At 42.2% G+C, this 19769-nt stretch overlaps 1 protein-coding gene across 1 annotated transcript in view; it reads left to right on the forward strand.

Annotated features, from left to right (window-relative positions):
* The first annotated feature begins 1508 nt into the window (after positions 1 to 1508).
* LOC126558421 (LIM/homeobox protein Lhx3-like) overlaps positions 1509 to 19769 on the forward strand; it is a 33659-nt gene continuing 15398 nt past the window's right edge. Inside the window, exon 1 of the mRNA XM_050214433.1 lies at positions 1509 to 1633. Within this exon, the coding sequence (XP_050070390.1) occupies positions 1609 to 1633 (25 nt within the window). The 5' untranslated portion in view covers positions 1509 to 1608. The remainder of the gene's footprint in view (positions 1634 to 19769) is intronic.

The raw sequence follows: 19769 nt of genomic DNA on the forward strand, positions 1-19769 counted from the left end.
ACCTCTGATCTGTACTGTGCTGAGTGCTTTCCTGTACATCACCCTTACGATAATCAGTGCTTGATAGCAGGCAAAACTGCTAGAAATGACAAACCAACAACTTCGACGTTAATAGTACTATAGCCGGGTCGGATATTGTGTAAAACAAATTTAAGACACTGTGGTTTACTTTTCATCGCCTCCTACTTTATTTTAAATCTGATCTCCTCGGCGGTTCACTCTGACGTGTGCTTTTTCGTAGCTGTATCTGACAGCTCTCTCTTCCACCAGGTTGGACCAGCGTACAACTGTCACTTTTGCGTTACCTTCCCTTCGTACCACTGTTCAGACGCCTACAGTTCCAAAAAATTCTTTTTATTGATTTCTTTGGAAAGTTATCATATAGGTGACAGCCGTGGCACCGATCTGTATGTAGCAAAACCGGGGTTCTAAAAGCCATCCTGGACCGTTACCCCTTAGTTAGGACTGACTATCCAATTACGCAGTGTCAGCAAGTCCAGCAAGCCATTCGATGGCCCAGCAGGTCTCTAAGTTAAGCAACAAGAGGAGATGAACAGTTCATTCGCGATTATTTGATGTTTTATTTTAATCAGATGTTCGTTAGCTTCTTCAAAAGCCAGGCCACTTAACATAAGTAAAGGTATTCCTTATTTGTTACACATTTTTACATTGCAAAAAACATAAATACATAAAATTGGTTTAATAGTAGTAAAAAACTGCTTCAGATATTGACAACATATCTGCACTATCATACAAGACGTTGGCTATAATAACCCAAGCAACTGTTTTCAACGAATCTTATTTTTACTTTGCCGTAGATGTATTCATATTAATTGCTCTTCCTGTCTCTCTTTCTTTCTCTCAAAAACACACACACACACACAAGTACACATGTGCTCTCTCGATTATTTCAATCTTCTAAGAAAATACAGCAAAACCCTGTATAACACAAGGACGCATCGTCATAGACACTCTGTTGTCATGGCGCATGATACCAAAAACGACTCCGTTGGAAATGGCTATAATTGGCAAAGTTTATTATGGAATCAGAAAATTAAATTAACCAACCGTCGTTAGCCACTTCCCTTCTCCATTATAAAGGATACGTGGATCATTCTTGCGTTGAACCGTTGGGCATGCAAACAAGTTCTTCCGGCGAAATTGTCAGCTCGAGTTTAAACCATCCTGGCTGGCTGGCTGCCTGTTCGTTGGATTTAGGAAATTGAGTCTCCCCTTCGGTTGGAGATTCAACAGAGTCATTGAACGTGGCCCGTGCCGCAACTTCGCGTGCCATTATTCGTTTTCATTGTTGCATAAATAATCAATATTTTCGTCACCGATTGTGTTTCAATTTTAAGCTTTGCATTGTTGTGATCTGTTCGTTCGCTCGGTGAGGGCGTATAGCGTAGTTGATACTGTGATACTCTTTTAAATATGCATTATGGTGACGTTCTAAGCATTTACTTACATTTTATATTGTCTTTTTGGTTTGCAGAACGCTTCATCAAACTAGTCGGCAATGAATGAACCTGACATATCGTGGGTTTGAGCATGATCAAGTGAATCATTACGTTGCGGGATAAAGTCATCAACCGGCTATTATCAGGAATGCACAGCACTGAAAATGTTGCTGGTAAGTTTGATTTTTTTCTTCATCCATTTTGTTTGTCTTGAAAGTCATAGCTGTAAGGTTGCAGTTCGTATCCAATTTGAGACACACGGGCATCATAGAAGTAACACGTATACAAATGTTTATGATTAGATGGTAAATTTGGTTCCTGCGTACGGTTAATTAAGGTAGCATAATGATCGTTGTCATTTGCTGATGTGCAGTTAACATGTTTTGATTAAACCCTCATTCAAATTACCATCCATCTTGTACTGATACCAGCACTGCTGTATCAGGGCAGTCACATGGCGCATAAAGGAAACAAAAACAGGAAAATCACAACCAACCCATGTGCTCGTCCCGCCGTACTGGTGTTGGCACTTAGTGGCTGAACACTCCGACCACATCATATGTCCAAAAGAATCGAGGAAAGGCAGAAGCCTGGATATACGGGCCCACGAAGCGGAGGGATGCGGTTAATTACTTTCATTTTGCGACGTATTTCCATTGTAAATCTAATTAAAATATTTCTCAAATGGATTCCTGCTACGGACGAGTTCGGTTTAATTATTCAGTCTTCATCTCATCTTCTAGCCCCTGCAGCCAGGTAAAACTGTCATCTAAGTTGTCAAATATGCTCGACTAAACATTCGTGTGCGACGATATGCAAGCGATTGAAGTTTGTTTTTTTTTACGGAACATGGCATTATTTCATTATTTAGAATCCAAAACGGAAGAAAAGGAGTTCAAGTCTGTATGCCGGCCTGGGTACAGAATCTCATCCCTTTGATGTTGTTTGTTTACGAACACGTATTGGAAATTTTGTTTTTCAAACAATAGACTAATTTTCTAGCAATATTTTCCTGTCTTAACACGCGTCTTAAAAAGGGGTTTGTTTACTGGTAAAGATGTTTTGAATGTTTGATTTTATTTAACCCCCTTTTCCATTTCAACTACTCCTACAATCAAACCGAAACGCTTACGCTCATGCCGATTGATCAATTTTACTAAAAGGTTTTCTGTGCAGCACAGACGCAATCGATTACGTAATTTATTTGGACAAGTGCATGGAGCCCAATTTTCTTGTTAAAATCTCGGTAATGTAAAGGACACGGAAAAGCAATCATCTCACCGTCCCTAGCTCCAAAACTTATCCTCAGCGGCTCGGGGATGTGCGTGTAGGTGTCGTAAATATGAACATCGCACTGTTAATAAGCTTGTAAATAGGACTAGTGCTTTTTTTTTTTTTGATGCACCAATAGTTTATTTGTACAAACATGTAATAAACATTGATTGCGAAAAACCTCTGGACAGATACAGCCAAAACACTACAATGTTATCCAAAGCAAATGTAAAGCTTCTGTCATAGTTCGATGCTGTATTGTCAAGCGCCTTAATTCATCTAATAATGTTTAGTGATTTACTGTACGCATCAATGGCCGTCTCAGCGGCTGAGATAAGCCGGTTCCACCGGTCGATTCCATTTCAATTACTTTTCTCACCCAACTAAATCCGTAACGGTTCACTTTTACATCCTTTACGGGACAGTATAAAATGAAAATAACTGCAAACATAAAAAAATACGCCAACAAAAAAAAAAAAAAAAAAAAACATAAAAAGTGGGAAACTATGGAACACAGTTTCGTTGTTGCCTGGAGCACATCTATCTCCGATCGGTAGATCGGCAGAACGGTGGGAACGCTCTCGGTTCAGATGTGCTCTTCGCCAGCTAATGGATATTGAAAATTGTTGTTTTATTTATTGAGATCTTTTTTCGATACTTTATCATTGTTTGTCGGTTCCCAGGCACTCCAACTTGATCTATCCACCTACGGCACCATGGTAAAATGGTAAAAGCGTTTCGGTATTCTTCTCAACATCATTTTCTGTTCAATTGTACCCAACACTTTGTGCCGAACCATCCTCCCAAAACGGCAGTGGGGATCGAATACAAAATACAAATAGGGGAATCAGCAGCAAAAGAGTAGCCTGCAACTTTTTTGAGCGACCCCTCCTCCCCCCCCCTCTCCCCCCCCAAAATGTTTTGGGTGCTGGTGGTACCACCATTCCGTGAGCTTCAATGTGTGATATTTTAAACTCCAATTCATCCAGAAAATACGCTCGCATCCACATTTTGCGACGTGTTTGCGACCAAGGAATAATGCTGCGACAAGCACCCACTTTCAGAAACGGCCAATTGTACCCCAGCTGGCAGACGCAAAAGACAATCGCAGTAGAATGGTATATAATGGAATAAGGCAACGTCGTCGTATGTGAGAGAGCAAACGAAATAGGATAAATTCTTCGCTATTCTCATTGTCCATCACAGTTTTCCCTTCCGGTCAAGCAGTCGTACCACTTCATCCTTGGGAGACAGTTGTGAGGCTAGGATATGGTCGGATACCGTATACCGAGGCTAAGGCCAAGGGGACAAACTATCCATACGACACAACACACAAACTCGACTCGTACAGCCCACGAGTCTCCTTTCGAATTCCAATTTTCGGCGATAGTGATGGAAATGGTAAAATTGGACTTATAAGGAATGAGAAGGAGAGAGAAGAAAAAAAATCTGGTAGGTAGTAGTGTCCAGAGTGCCGGAATGAATTGGGGAATGGGGAGGTTAGATCGGAAGAAAGTCAATTCAAAACTGTCACCGAACCGGAAAAGTGAATTATATTGAAAGATTTCCATTTTCAGCTGAACTTTTCGGTACCGTTTTGCGAACCCGATTCAACCGTAACCTATCCTTTCTACCTCCAATTTAGCGAAAGGATCCTAGATATTGGTAGCCGTTCTGCACCCCGGCAACAACGACGACCAATGAATCAATCCCCGGTCATCACCATCATCACCATCATCATCAGCATCAAAGGCGCAGGAGTAAGTTGGTACTGGGGCCGTTCGTTAAACGGTAATAGCACTAGGACCTCGTACCTCTTACCATGTGGTCGTTTCTCCGCATGATGCTTTAGCGGAGTTTATGTACCGATTTCAATTAGTGGCGAATACAGATACTCTCGGACATAATGCTGTATGGCTATTCTTTCTCGTTTTCACCACACCTTTTGAGTTCATTTTCAAAATCTGATCTGATGATGCAGTCAAGGGATACTGTCACTAATGCTTTCAGTTAGTTATGTTGATGTTATTAACACTGGAAGCTTTCAATCAGAAAAAATGTAGAGAACTGTTGTTGAGTAATCAACTATTTTACTTGCATTTATAGGAAATACATATGAAGAAAATATGTTTTTGTTAGTTTCCTGGACCCGATGTCTACATCTGTGAAGCAGCCTTTCTAGCCGATGTATAGATCCTTCAAGATTAATGCTTTGTTATCTTCTGATTCCCTATCGAAAAAGTAGTTGTACTGTAAAATTCCTCTTCTTACATTAAATTGATGAATCTGTTAGTTTATTCTTAATAAATTTATATATTTTAATAGTCAATCTCTGAAACAGAATGAATATCATTTTTGTCGTATGTGTCATTGTTTTAAGGCTTGATTGTGAAACCCAAACGTCTTCTCAAACGTCACATAATTGTTACATTGGCATTATGACTTTCCGTTTGGCTATCCTTTTGGCTAAATCAGACGTTTAAAAATCGACAACAGATCTTTGTCAAACGGAAAGTAAAAAAATTGCATTGCCTGAGCCAAACGGAAACGCGCGTAATACCGAAAGTTTTCCGTCAGTCAATTGCAACGGAAAGTATAATATGCATTCATAAAAACCATGTTTAGGCTTAAATCTATAGAAAAGTGTAAACATTTTACGTGGGTCCGTTTGGCTAAATCAGACGTTTAAAAGTAGATGACAGATCTTTGTGAAATGGAAAGTAAAAAATTTTCAAAAAGAAAGACTCTAACCAAACGGAAAGCAAATTTGTATTATGGTCTCCCGTTAGAGTCGACGAATGTTTCGTCGACTTTTTTCATACATTCATACAGGCACAGGTTGCTCTGTTCATACATTCACAGATTATTTCAATCGTATTATACATATATTCAATAGCTTATTTAGAATAGAATCAGTAAATAGTGAATTAGTTTGGTTTAATAATATACTTTTTTGTAATGGACGTGGCAGACTTTCGTGGTTCTTGTTTCAGAAGAATTCCTGCAAACCACTATATAAAACCGCTAAAACGACTTCAAAATGATTGTTATAACATACCTACGTAAAATGTTTACACTTTTCTATAAATTAACGCTTAAACATGATTTTTTGAATGCAAACTATACTTTCCGTTGCTCTTGACTGATGGAAAACTTTTGGTCTAACGCGTGTTTCCGTTTGGCAAAGGCAATGCAAATCCAAACGGAAAGTCATAATACCAAAGTAACAATTATGTGACGTTTGAGAAGACGTTTGCATTCCACAATCAGGCCTATTATTCGAATGAAATCATCTGTGAATGTATGAACAGAGCAACCTGTGCCTGTATGAATGTATGAAAAAAGTCGACGAAACATTCGTCGACTCTAACGGGAGACCATAATACAAATTTGCTTTCCGTTTGGTTAGAGTCTTTCCGTCGGAAAGCTTCCCGTTTGGCTTTGACAATCAGGCCTAATAGTATCTGCTTACAGTCGTTGCCGTCAAATATTAGTCTTAGGTCATAGAATTTGTGTCTATACAGCATCATTTTTTGACAGAACCTAACACAATAATGATCTAATAAACCAACAATATTCAATAACAAACAGAACTTATATCGATAATCGCTGTATAAAATAGGTTCCTTGCAGACAACTTGTAAGCAAAAAATATAGTGGCAAAGAGTGCACTATCAGAATCTAAGCTCTACAGCAAACACGCATTCTTAACGCTCAAACTTGAAGAACTGGAAAGGTACAGAGGGAACACAATTATCCTGTTAATTTTCGACAGCAACCATGCGTTAATCACATTCTCTCACAGAAAATTAACGCTTCGTCAAAGACATGCCCGAAATACATCAACAAAGTTATGGTAATGTGGTTGATTTACAGCAGCCCTTTGATTCGGCAGGGTAAAAAGAGTGTACGTATGTATGTCAGCAGTATGAAATAACACCCAATTAGAGAGGATTGTGAGCAAAAGGATCCAAGCAAATGTTCCCCACGGAAACACACTGCCTCACACTCATTACGCTTTCCCAGTAGCAACCCGGCAGAGCGCTAAAAGAAGTCTTGCTAGTATGGTGCAGCCTCCCGCCGTGCGTCTTGCAAGAAGGTTCCGTCAAAATATAATTATATAATAATAAGAATACTAATAACCTCTACAAAGAAAAGAAAACGTAATTGAAATTACTTTTCGCCAACGCGCGTACTGCGTCGCCCCAGCGTTGCTGTTAATGTTACTAATTTCCGACGAATAATGATCCTTGTTGCATTCGCTCTGTCCTTGCTACACACTGGCAGGAAGCCTGGAAGGCAAATGTGCCAACAGGACGACGCATACGCCCGGTTGCCACCATCTCCGCCGAAGTGTGGCAAGTGGCAACGAATTTCGGCTTCCCAATATTCATTTCACAATCATACAGGAAGTCGGCCATTTTTGCAGTGACTGTTAATCACTGTGCCGTTTTTCTTGGCTTGGGATATACGCTAAGTACGGAAATGCTGGAAATGGCAAAAAAAGAGAAGAACGAAACACCATCTTACGGACTTTCTAATCCTTCTTCTGTTTCCACCAGTTTTGCTATTCTTGGATACGTTTTTTTGTTGTTCCAACAAAAAAGGGAAAAACAAACTTCTGCTTTGAACGCTGGTGATGCCTGCCAAAAATCCATCATTTTTCTTGAATAATGAAATTAATTTAATAAATCTGTAATGTAAACATCATCGTAATAATGTTTCCTCTCGTTGCACACTCTTCGTAATTAAGTAGCCGCGTAAGTCTCTCGCCGCTCTCAGCTATTCACTGCTCCGCCTGCACATGCCGGCCGAAGGACGACAGCCATTTTGCTCACCAGGACCACCGGGATCGACCGGGAGTCCGGGTATAATTAAATGAAAACTTAATTAAATAATTTTCTGGCAACAAAAAAAAACGGAGATGCGGTTCCAGAAGTGTTAGCTGTGGTTGAATTTCTTCTTTGTCGACAGGAGCTCAACGAGAAAGAGAGAGAGAGAGAGAGAGAGAGAGAGAGAGAGAGAGAGAGAGAGAGCGAGGATCGCTTGACAATGTTTCTTTTTGAGTGAGATAAAAGAAAAAATTCAATTCATAGCCTTCTTTGTGTCTATAAAGGCTCAAGATGGAATGTTTTGGGTAACTTGCAGTGTGCAGTAAACCGGCGTGTAAAATGTTTAACTACATTTACAGTAAATTATTCAATCAGCATTCAAGTAAAATATAAAATTAGTTTCAAATCAAACGTTTGAGAAAATATTATAGTATCCAAATGAAGATACAATTCCCGATGGTTGTTATGGCTGCTTCCCCGCTGTTCTTGTAAGTGTAAAAAATACTAAATTCGACCTATGAAACTTTTGAGCAGAGAGCCGAGAAAGTCTTTCAAGGCTTTGTTGATTTGAATAAGATATTTACTGATATTTACACTGTACTTATAGAAATATCATGAGATATGCGAATGTCCAAAAAATTGTTTTTCGCATTAGCTCACACTCAACCCTAAGCTAAAAACACATTAAGCAACACACGCACACACCAACAAACAACACACAATTTTAATGGCCGGCTTGACTGAAATCCAAGAAACGATGCAGATACACGAATTTCGTGAATCTGCCAAAACACCAAACGGGCGGTGGTGAGAGAAGCTTTTTTTTTCTTCTTTTCGGTACAAAGCAAAGAAACCATTCCCGTTCTATTGCACACGGTCAATAATCCAAAGCAGCAGAACAAAACCAAACGATCAGGCAAAGTGCTTCCTAATGATGTCTGAAGCAAGAAGAATGGATGTCTGTAATTTTAGTGAATGAATGCAATTAAAAGCTTTTCTACTTTTGCTGTCAACTTGCACTCACTCTTGTGAGCCCTCGCTCTCTCTCTCTCTCTCTCCTCAACGCTCCGAAGTCGTACTACGGCACACCATGGTCACTGCGTATTTATGAACTTTCGAGTTTATTTCGTCGTCCATGTTCTGCAGAGCCCCAGAGCCATTGTACTGTTGATGTTGCACATGTGGAGAAAAGTGGAACTAAAATTGGACAATGTTCGGCGGTCCTTGTGTGCATTGTAATGCTTGTAGCGTTATAACCATGCTGAAATAAATAAGTATATTGCTTCGTTGTTTAGCATTTGCAATGGTAGGAAATAATGTTCCTACCTACCGTGAATAATTCTTTCGAATTCAATTTCTGCAGACCATTAGACAAAATGAGTAATTTCTAAGATTATCAGGCACCATAGTTCAACGATGTGTGCAGTAAAAGGAAATCCTTTAAATCGCTCCGTTTTCATGTGCGGTGCAGTGAGGTTAACTTTTATCCGACAATACACTGCAGAGTGCTTCCGTTTGCATAGCAGCCCCAGCCTCTGTCGAGAGGAAGAGATGCATGCCCCCCCTCCGTGCCTTTGCCCGCTGGTTCCACTCGTTTCAGGGGCTGGTTTACAGTATTGGAATGGGCATAAAATGACATTCGCCGTTCGTTCTTCATCCGCTCCGTACCCAACATTCTTATCACTGACCCTGGATCGCATTTGAGGAAGCATTCTATTTAGATATACAGGTCCTCATGTTATGTCCACAGCGCACACGATGCTCCAAAGCGCCTCCGAGCATCTTCTCCTCCGGGGAACAGAGCGAATCGACGGGGGGGAGGCGTAGAAGGGAACAAGTCATCGTCGCCATCACCAGCTCTTCGTCAGCATTATTATATAATAACGTAAGGCTTACCTTCAAATTTCAAGACAGTTTCCCATATAATGGAATTTCAATTTGATATTGTAATTATACGGTTCATTTGCGACGATAAAAATAGCCACACAAAATATACTCTCCACTTTTGATTGGTTTATACTTCGCCGCGTTTCTTCGTGCCGCTACGGTATCCCGGTCCCATTTAAAGATGCCGGCGTTGGCGTTGGCTGCTTCTCCTGCACGCCCGAGCATATCTCCGAGCATCCGGGAGTACGCCTTTCGGTACCATCCAACAGTTGGGATTTTTCTTTTACCATGTTTAACGCAGACACAATGGCTGCAGTGAATGAACCTCGGCAGAAACAAGCTGTAAGAAAGTCTATTAAGTTTGTACCCATTTATCAAGCACCAGAGATCACATTGGAATAAATTGAAAACTATGGCACGTGGCGTACGATCCGGCAGAAAGAATCCGACAGGGGTGGTGTTATTCCTTTTACTTTCACGCAAGTGGTGTGCGTTGCGTTTGTTTTGGTTTTGGAGATGATTATACTTTTTAGTCGAAGTTACATATAAAATTTGTTGAAGCACTCGCCTCGTGTCGACAGTTCCATTTTTGTTGTTTGGGCGCTGTGACGATATTTGTGTTCTTAACTGTAAGTCATAGTTGTTGCACACAAGCATTAAAACGCACAGCTTGCTGCCTTGTGGTGGATAAGAAAATTGCTATTGCTAGTACAACTAAAATTCCATTCTTTAATCCTTTCAACTGTCTCCCTGTTTCACTGCTTTTTTGGTGTTTTACGCCTCTAGTTGCAAGAGAACCATAATAAATAGTCATGTCTTATCAGTACCTCAAATTCCATCCCTTATAAGCAGCCACCGAGTTTCTTGTCGTTTCGGCTCATTTGCTGTACGTACCGTTGGGCTTATTTACAAAAAAACAGACGAAAGACTCCGTTTTGCCAAGACACAGTTTTGTTCCATTTTGTGGTTTTTCTACGTCCTTCACATCGCAATCTGCAAGAGCGACGCGTGAGCCTAACTGGATGTGATTCATTGTTGTATCAAATTAGAAATCCATTAGTGTAATAGGTAATATGTATGCGTATAAGTGTGTAGGCTTCCTAATATTTTACCATGAGCTGTAATATAAGTGTTTAGCAACGTCGAAGAAGGGTCCCAAATTAAGTGTCAATATTAATTTAAAAAAAAACGTGTTAACTATTACTTCATTTGTACTATGCATTACGATAAGTTCATAAATACAGTTTTGTTGCTGCATAATCTTTACTTTATTGCTTATTGCAGCACATTAACTTATGTATCCAAGCTGCCATCAACTTAATTGGGGTTTTAGTAAAGATTATTTATTTTAAGAGCACATAGAAAGCTTAAAACCTGCAACATTTTTGCTCTCTCGCTCTTCCGAATGCTTCTCACCGTGAGTGTAGCAACAGTTTTGATCCTTGCTCCATGTGTCCCTTCCGTGCAGGATTCTCCCAACAAGCTAGCCAAGCAATGCGGGAAAAGAAGTGGCGAAAACTGTCGGTTTTATGTTTCAACTTCCAAACAGCCGTCTCTCCGTTGGCCATGCATCTAGCGAATAATTCTAGCGCAGGTTTCACGCTGGACCACAGACTAAAGCACTGCCCTGCTCTCCTCTGCTATTCATACTCTGCGTCATCTAAGGCTATGTGAGTGTGGGTATATGTTTGTGTGAGTGCGTAATTTCAGACCTGGTCAAACAGAAGGAGGACGCAGTTGCGATGGAGTTGGAGTACCGTAATCAAGAAAATTTTCTTAATTAATTTCTTACATACTCCTTCCGTCCGGCGCCCGCTGCCATTGCCACATACATACACACACACACACACACTTTGCGGTCCCTTCGTGTGGACTGCCGGAAAAATCTCGTCCTTTTCCCTGGCACCTCGCACACGTACATAGAGCGTCCATACGCACCCACGCCCGTACGCCCGTCGCCGGCAAGCTCCAGAAATCTAACTTAATTTATGTGCATACTTTGTTTTGGCGTCCTGACAGTTTGTGCTCCCTTTCCCTTCGCCTTCACCCTGCCAGCTTCAATCAATCTCTCTTGTTCTCTCTTTAACTGTCGTCCGCAATGTTTTCCTGGGCACATTGTGTGCCGGCCCTGGTTCCGATGCTGCTTGTTTGACCGAAGAACAACGAAGCGTCTTTTGCACACACACACACACACACATTGCCTCACGACCGGCCCGGCCCGGTACCAAAAATGGCAAATCTATTGGTGCCGACCCGACCGAACGTGACACGTTCGTGCTATCTAGAAGTGAGAAAAAGCAATTTCACTTCACAAAATTTAGCCAGCTCCCCAAGAAGGTAAAGCTGTTTCGAAGGAGTTGAATACAGTTTGAAGTGTGCTGTCACTCATTCGTCTTCTCGTTTAAAGTGGAGGAAAAAAAGAGGTCCAAATATACCGCCACGCACAGTACACATTTTCACACACATAAATTTTTTGGATACAAATCGATTCTAAAGAAAACCGATAAATAATTAGATAATTTGATATCGGTCCAGTTTTTTGGATTAATTTGATTTGATATGGGATTAATTAACATTCGAAACAGTACACAAATTTACCACAAATATAGTACGTACTGCAATCTCAGCCGAGTGATTCTTATTGTGCAATTTTTCCCTTCATGTCCCTATGTAATCTTCTAAATGTGTCGCCTCTGTTTGTAAAATGGATACCGTTTCACTACAATCTTCACATCGAATAAAGTTCGAACCCTTAGCGTGTGTCAGGCGGGAGTCTCCCCTACTCAGTAATTCGGTCCACGGCTCTACTAACTTACTCTGTTTGTCAAGCGCTATAATCGCTTCGCGTTGTTGGACTCTGGCAGATCCGTTCTATTTTGGTGGACGCATCGACGCCATTATTCCATCTTAGTTTGAGCCTTCTATGCTTTTGCTATCCATTTGAATGACGAATAGAACCTAAAACGACTTTACCGAACTGGTTCGATCTATGCCATTTTCATTACGAAACCAGTTCATCCGAGTCTGGCGAATCTGATTCGACACAGGCATTGTTAGCGTAATTTCTGGTAACTCAAACACAGAAGGAAATTTCTTTTCTTGTCTAAAGGTACGCCGGCCATCGAATGGCTTTACTTAGACTTCGCTGATACCACGTAGATGGAAAGTCAATTCTCACTACGGGGGACGGTCCGGATGGGATTTGAACCCCGGTCCTGCCGTTTGAAAACAGGTGTCGTTGTCGCCTGCCCCTAGACAGAAGGGAATATAACGTATTAAATTCTACGTCACGAGTTGAGATCTCGTAGAGAAGTACTAAAGTGTAGATGAGTTCGAAAATTATTTCTGACAAGAATGCAAAAAATGAACAGTATCTAGGAGTATTTAGGATCCGATAAGTAAGGAAGTAAGTTTTTATCTAAGTAAGTCAGTAAGTAAGTTTTACTCCCATGATCGCTATGTGCCGCATCGAGGAAGGAGATATCCTGTCGGACGAGCGAGAGGTGATCAACAGGTGGGAGTGCTACTTCGACAGACACCTTAAAGGAGCAGATGCAGGAGGCACCGAACTAGGCGCAGTAAGCAGGGGACTGCAGAACTACGACAGCCAGCATGACAAAGACGAGGTACCCTCCGCTATGCCTGGACGAAGTCATCAGTGCCATCAAACAGCTGAAATGCAACAAATCAGCTGGCAGCGATGGGCTCCGGTCCGGATGGTCCGGAGTGGATTTCCGCCATCATGTATCGGCTGATTGTTAAGATTTGGGATCAGGAAGAACTACCGGACGAATGGAAACTGGGTGTCATACACCCGGTGTACAAAAAGGGCGACAGAACAGGGCGACTGTGCTAACTTCCGACCCATCACAGTCCTGAATGCTGCCTATAAGATCCTGTCCCGAATACTCTTCTGCAGACTGGAGCCCCTTGCTACAGATTTCGCCGGTAGCTACCAAGCTGAATTTGTTGGAGGCAAATCGACAACCAACCAAATCTTTACTCGACGGCAGATCCTCCAAAAATGCACCAGGTAGGGAGCACCAGATCCCTACGCACCACCTGTTCATTGCCTTCAAGGCGGCCTACGATACCATAGATCGGACCGAACTATGGAATCCCATGCAGCAGTACGGATTCCTTGGGTAGCTGGTTCGGCTGCTAAAGGCCACTATGGACGGGGTGCAGTGCAAGGTGAGAGTTTCGAGCATGCTGTCGGAATTGTTCGAATCTCACCGGGGTCTGAAGTAAGGAGACGGACACTCCTGTTTGTTGTTTTACATCGCTCTGGAAGGTGTCATGCAAAGCGTAGGCTTCGACATCCGGGGCACGATTTTCACCCGATCTCTCCAATTCCTTGGCTTCGCGGATGACATCGGCATCATCGGACGGCCAACTGCGGCGGTGTGCGAGGCCCGACTGAAACGAGAGGCCAATAGAATCGGATTGAGCATCAATGCGACGAAGACAAAATACCTGCTTGCCGGATGCTCTGACCGTAATAGAGCCCGACTCGGAAGCAGAGTATCAGTTGCCGGCGACGATCTGGAGGAGGTAGAGGAGTTGTGCTACCTTGGTACGATCGTAACTTTGGACAACAACGTAAGCAGCGAAATCCGAAGGCGTATTGTTCAGGAGAATCGTGCCTACTACGGACTCCACAAACGATTCAGAAGAGTCCTACAACACACGAAATGTACAATTTACCGCACCTTGATACGTCCGGTAGTCCTCTACGGGTACGAGTCTTGGACTATGCTGAAGGAGGACGCCAATGCAGTCGCCTTTTTCGAACGGCGGGTGCTAAGGACTATTTTTGGCAGTGTGTGCGAGCAGGGCGTGTGGCGACTGAAAAAGAACTACGAGCAGGCTGAGCTGTTTGGCGGTGTTGATATCCTGACGGTAGTTGACTGGGGCACGTGATGAGGATGCTGGACTCATGCCGTACCAAGAAGGTGCTCGTCAACGACCCGTTCGACACGAGGCGTAGAGAAGCACAGCAAGCTCGTTGGCTGGATCAAGTGGAGTCTAATCTGTCGGAGATCGGATGCAGCCGTGGATGGAGAACTGCAGCCCTAGACCGAGTTTCCTGGAAGCTGTTTGGAGAGCTGGCCTTGCCAACGCGACGTGCTCAATCCTGAAGTAAATCAGTGCGATCCCAGCACCGAAACGTTTAGAGAAACACTGTTTTAGACAATCCCCAATATCCATGTATATCAACATCATTTGTTTACGCAAAAATAGTAAACACAATAGATGGAATGCGGTTACGATAAAAACAGTTATATCAAATAATATAACAACTTACACAAATCACTAATTCAATCAACGATATTATTGACTAAATATGAAAAATTTAAATGAAAAAGTGTACCTTGTTTACTGCGTGTGACCGTACATGCACCTTGCGAAGAATTCTAGCCCCCTACACAACGCTCAACACTGGGCAAAAGTAGCCCCCTGTCTGTTGAAACGAAAACCAACAAGAAGCATAAACACATTTATTTAATTAATTTTGAAGGAAAGCGAGTATGGTAACGAATAAAAACTGGAATTACACTGTTTATTCGCATTCAATCGCAACTCTAGCTAGTCAGTGCGGCCGTGGGTGAAGCTAAAACAATGTGTCCACCCGGCTCGTGTCATAACCCGAGTCCAAAAACGTACACCAGGCAAATACCCAAGTGACTCATGAATGACGAAGAATGGATTCTTCGATGTAGCAATGCAGCTAAATGTTTTAATAGGGATTGACTTCCTCCTGGGATGGCAATGTATTTGCAAATTAGCGTTATCGTGTGGTAATGAGCATTATACCCCAAGAGGGATATGAAAGGATTATCTTTAATTAGTGCGATTATCATTTTCCATTGATTACTTTTATTGATTCTTCCAAGCCTCGCGATGGCATGGCGATATCTTGGATGGATGGACTAGTAACTAATGCTTGACCGAGATACATACATGAAATGTGCTCTTTTAATATATTTTATGGCTTGATTATTGTAATAATCACTTTATCCCAAACACTACTACCACAACATACTCAATAAAAACTTACATAGAAATGACTACCTACGAATTACTGCTTGTCAATCGTGTGTTTTGGATCACACAGCTCAAGAAAAATATTTTTTATGCAATTAATTATACGGCATTGTTATCTAACAAATCCCTAATAATTTTACCACTACAAGAGAAAGGTTTTTCTCCGAAATGTACTGTAGTATGTACTAATAAATTGTATGCAGCGTAAATTGGGCCTCTTTCAGCAGCTGGGGCCAAATTCAAGTGAGTAACAGTAATTAGAAGCTGTATAATGCTCATACGAATAACCGAATGGTTACTTACTAATGGTGCTAGTTAACTTTGAAAACTCTTCCCGAAGGGTCAAACTCATTAAAACAAAAATACCCTCGGGGCGGAGCAGCGAGCGGCTCGATCTGGTCGGGCTGTTGCTATTTGGAGAGAGCAAGAGAGAATAAAAAATGTACACAACTCTAACGAACAGCCACGAGTGGTGGATAGAGAGACAGTTGAAGAGTCACGCAAAAGACGCGCCCTGAGCTATCCTTTAACGAAGCATAAAAATAAGAGCCCCATTTTAAGCATCAACTTGGCACGAAAGAAGTGCACTGATTGCTTGGCATTGCAGTGGAAAAAGAGTCCAAAAACTCTTTACGTCGGCTAGAAAGATTATGAAGCGATCCTTGGCAGTTTTTTTTTTAAACTTATCTGTGTTTTCCAAAAACGAGGGTATACCATTTGAGGAAAAGTGTGTACGTTTGAGCAAACAAATTATTTGAGATGTACAGTGCATCTCCACGAAGGGAGGTGAAAAATATTCGTCGTTTACGTCGTACATTTTAAACCAAATTTTATACGCTACTAATTGATAAATTCTGCATTTGACCATCGAGGTTTGACCATTATATTGAAGATTTGAAGATTTGAAGATTTATACTTGAATGCTCGCTCATAAGCATACAAAATTATCTCTTAAGAATCCAAGTCATGTGTATGGAAGTATCATTCTTCATTTACTTAGGAGTACAACAAGCAGGAGAGTTGTAAATATTTCCTTCGCATTTAAAAGTCCAGTAGTGTGCCAACATTCTTGATCAATTTCATCTATCACTCACACATATACCACACACCTTCACATTATGTCACAAATCTCTTCGAATACCGTTTAGAAGCATACTCTTTCCCTTCATAGAAAAGCAAGATAGACATAGTGCAAAATATGTGGCATTTTCTATTCCGGTGAAATTGAGCATAGTGCAGCGTTTGCTCTGCAAATTGCAACATCACGAACGTTTGCGAACGTAGCACAATACTGCGGTGCAGCCGTTTGATTGGAAAGCGGTTCGGAGAAAGTTTCGCTGTTGTTGCACTTTTCATTTCATACGAGTTTCCGTGTCCCGTTCATACACAAACACACTGTCAACAGCGGTCTATTTTTTTGTTTTATTTGAAGGAAAAGGAATTTTACTGAATGTTATATATGTGGTATAGCTTTTTTTTTCTCACCACCTGTACAACTGTTTGTTTCTAACAGTTATTCGTCCCAGCCTGCATCATTAGTGGGTAACATGCCGCAATTGGTCCTATCTCGATCAGCATTATTGCGGCGTTGCGTTTGACAGATACAATATTTATGCTTTTATTTAATGAGAATTTCTTTCACAAATGTGTGACTTTATTGTTTATTGTTAAGGTTTTGATTTATTCTTACTTCCTTTATACATGTCATAACTCTCTCACCCTTTGTCCTGTGAAGTGTCAAATCATTTCGTTTACTCGTTCCCGCACTCCTTTCCTCTATCCTTATGCGCTGGACCAGGTCCTAGTCAACCGGGTTTCGCTGGTCAAGGACTTAGGCGTATGGCTCGATAGTGGCCTTACCCTAACGTCCCACATCGACTCTATGGTTGCTAGAGCCTGGAAAACACTGGGTATCCTGAAGCGTATTGCTCGTGACTTCTCTAATCTTCTGTGTTTGAAAACGCTGTACTGTTCGCTGGTCAGGTCATTGCTGGAGTATTGCTCAGTAATCTGGTCACCAACGGCTCGGATCCATATGGATCGAATCGAGGGGGTGCAGAGGTCTTTTACCAGGTTTGCGGTTCGCAAATTCCTTGGAAGATCCACCTCCACCCTGCCCGGTTACGAGTCAAGGTGTCAGTTGCTGAGTCTTGACTCTCTCGAAGACCGTCGATCACGTTCCCAAACACTTTTTGTCGCTTCCCTGTTGTTGAATTGTATAGATGCTCCTTCTCTGCTTGGTTCCATCCCGTTCTATGTCCCTAACCTTTCCCTTCGTATTCGTCCCGCTTTGATTATCCCTAGGCGCCGTACGTCTGCCGGTCGCAACGATCCTTTTTTGAGGGCACTGCGTTCGTTTAACTCCTCGTCTCTTGTGTTCGATTTCCATCTCTCCCTTCCATCCTTACGCTCCAGTATGCGGTCTTCCCTTTAGCACTTAATTCCCTCCCCATTTCTCTACGTTTAGAGTTAAATAATTTTAAGTAGAGTGTAAGAGTGTAGTGTGGCCTATTGGCAGACAACACGTTAATAAATAATAATAATAATGTCACAATACGGGAATATAGCACAATCTGTTACTGAAATAAGAAGAATCGGTGATAGACGCTTTAGCTGTTTCGAAGACAGTTTTGTTATGGAAATCTACTGCACTTAGTAACATACCAAACGGAGCTCTTTGTTTCGTGATTCCGGTCATCAACGCGTCGTCATTCGTTTGAGACGTTTACTTCCAAAAATCTTCTTATTCTGTGGGTCCTGGCGGTATCTGTGCGCCGATTCTTATGACCTGCGCCACGTCGAAGGGTAGTTTATTAGCAAAGATTTCAAAGATTCAGCAAAGGAAGCGCAGTGCCTTGGCCTGTCACAAACCATTAACGATACCACTAGGGCCGTCGTCTGCCATTTTATTATCCTGGCCATTGTGCGCCGATTTAGGCCTTCTATGCATTTTCTGTCTGTATGGACAGCTTAAAAGGACTTTACGGTCAGGGTCGTCCGGTACCACTCTCATGATCACCAATACCACGTAGAGCTTCTCAATTGCTCTTTCACTACTGGCCATCTATGTTGTTGTCGGTGATTGATCCTAGATGATGTTTTGTCCGACTTGTAGGGAGTGATCACATATCCAACCGTAGGCTTAGTGCCGTTTGCTCCATGATTTGTCCAGCTTCCGCTTTGTAGGAGAGTCTCAAACCATTGTTGTCTATATTATCAGCGTATGCGTATGCGTTTGGTCCTAAAAGTTCGCACCAATGTCTCCGTTGTCACCAGGACCACAGTTGTTACTGTTGAGTCGGTGGCCCTTTGTGGCTGTTAGGATCGGTGATTCGTGTCCCACCTCTCGTCTACCTTATTCCTCTTTAGCTAGAAGTGTCGGCAAATAACCCCAGTGGTAGTGCGGACCACCTACAAGGTTTCGCTGTCGGGGCGCATTACATCTACATGTCCATCATGATAATAATCAAGAATGATCATGAAATAAAAATAATCATGAGCTACGTGCGACGCCGTTGATGCATTTCTTAGCGGATCGTGGCCAGTTGGCTAGTCAGCGTTTCTCGACGAAATGGTAGCAGAGGAATCCTTCGACCATAGAGGAGTCTTACTTCCGGCTGAACCAGGTTGATGTATCCGGAATTAGCAGCCTTGTGTTCATTTCTGGTGCTGCTGGTCTCGTCCCTGATGGCATCCATTGCTGTTGCCGAAGCTGCTTTGTTTCCTCTCGCTGTATCATTCAGATGTCAGGTGACGTACCTCTTGTAGCTGCATGTTCATCATGGTAGCGGATAACTTGCTCCATCGGTAGAACCGGCGGGATGGTGCTAGCGACTACACGAGCGGCGTCGTATGACACTTGAAATGGGCTTGCCATTCATGCAATGCGACCTTTGTTTCGTTGCCTACACTGTTGCTGTTGCCATTGATGATACTGTTGCCTACATTCAACAATGGTTTTCTCCTACTGTTCCTAGGACCACGCTTGTTCAGCATCAATGCGGTCAAGACGCTTTTTAAGCGAGACGCCTTGTTGCAGACCGCTTGCAATTGCCGGCAGATTAATGCTTGTTTACGGCAGAGTTCCACTGCGAGATACTTAAGATTCTCCGTCGAGGCGATCGTGTGCTCGCTGCGAGATGTTCAGGTGCTGAAGTTCATTGTCAATGTCATTCTTACAAGCCTGGTAAGCCTGGCATGGATTCCAAAAGAGCTTAATGCGTCGTATATTTTTACCCAGGCCATAATGTCATATGCAGCAGTAAAATCA

This window comes from Anopheles maculipalpis, chromosome 2RL (genome assembly GCF_943734695.1).
Source record: "Anopheles maculipalpis chromosome 2RL, idAnoMacuDA_375_x, whole genome shotgun sequence".
In the NCBI taxonomy this organism is placed as follows: domain Eukaryota; kingdom Metazoa; phylum Arthropoda; class Insecta; order Diptera; family Culicidae; genus Anopheles; species Anopheles maculipalpis.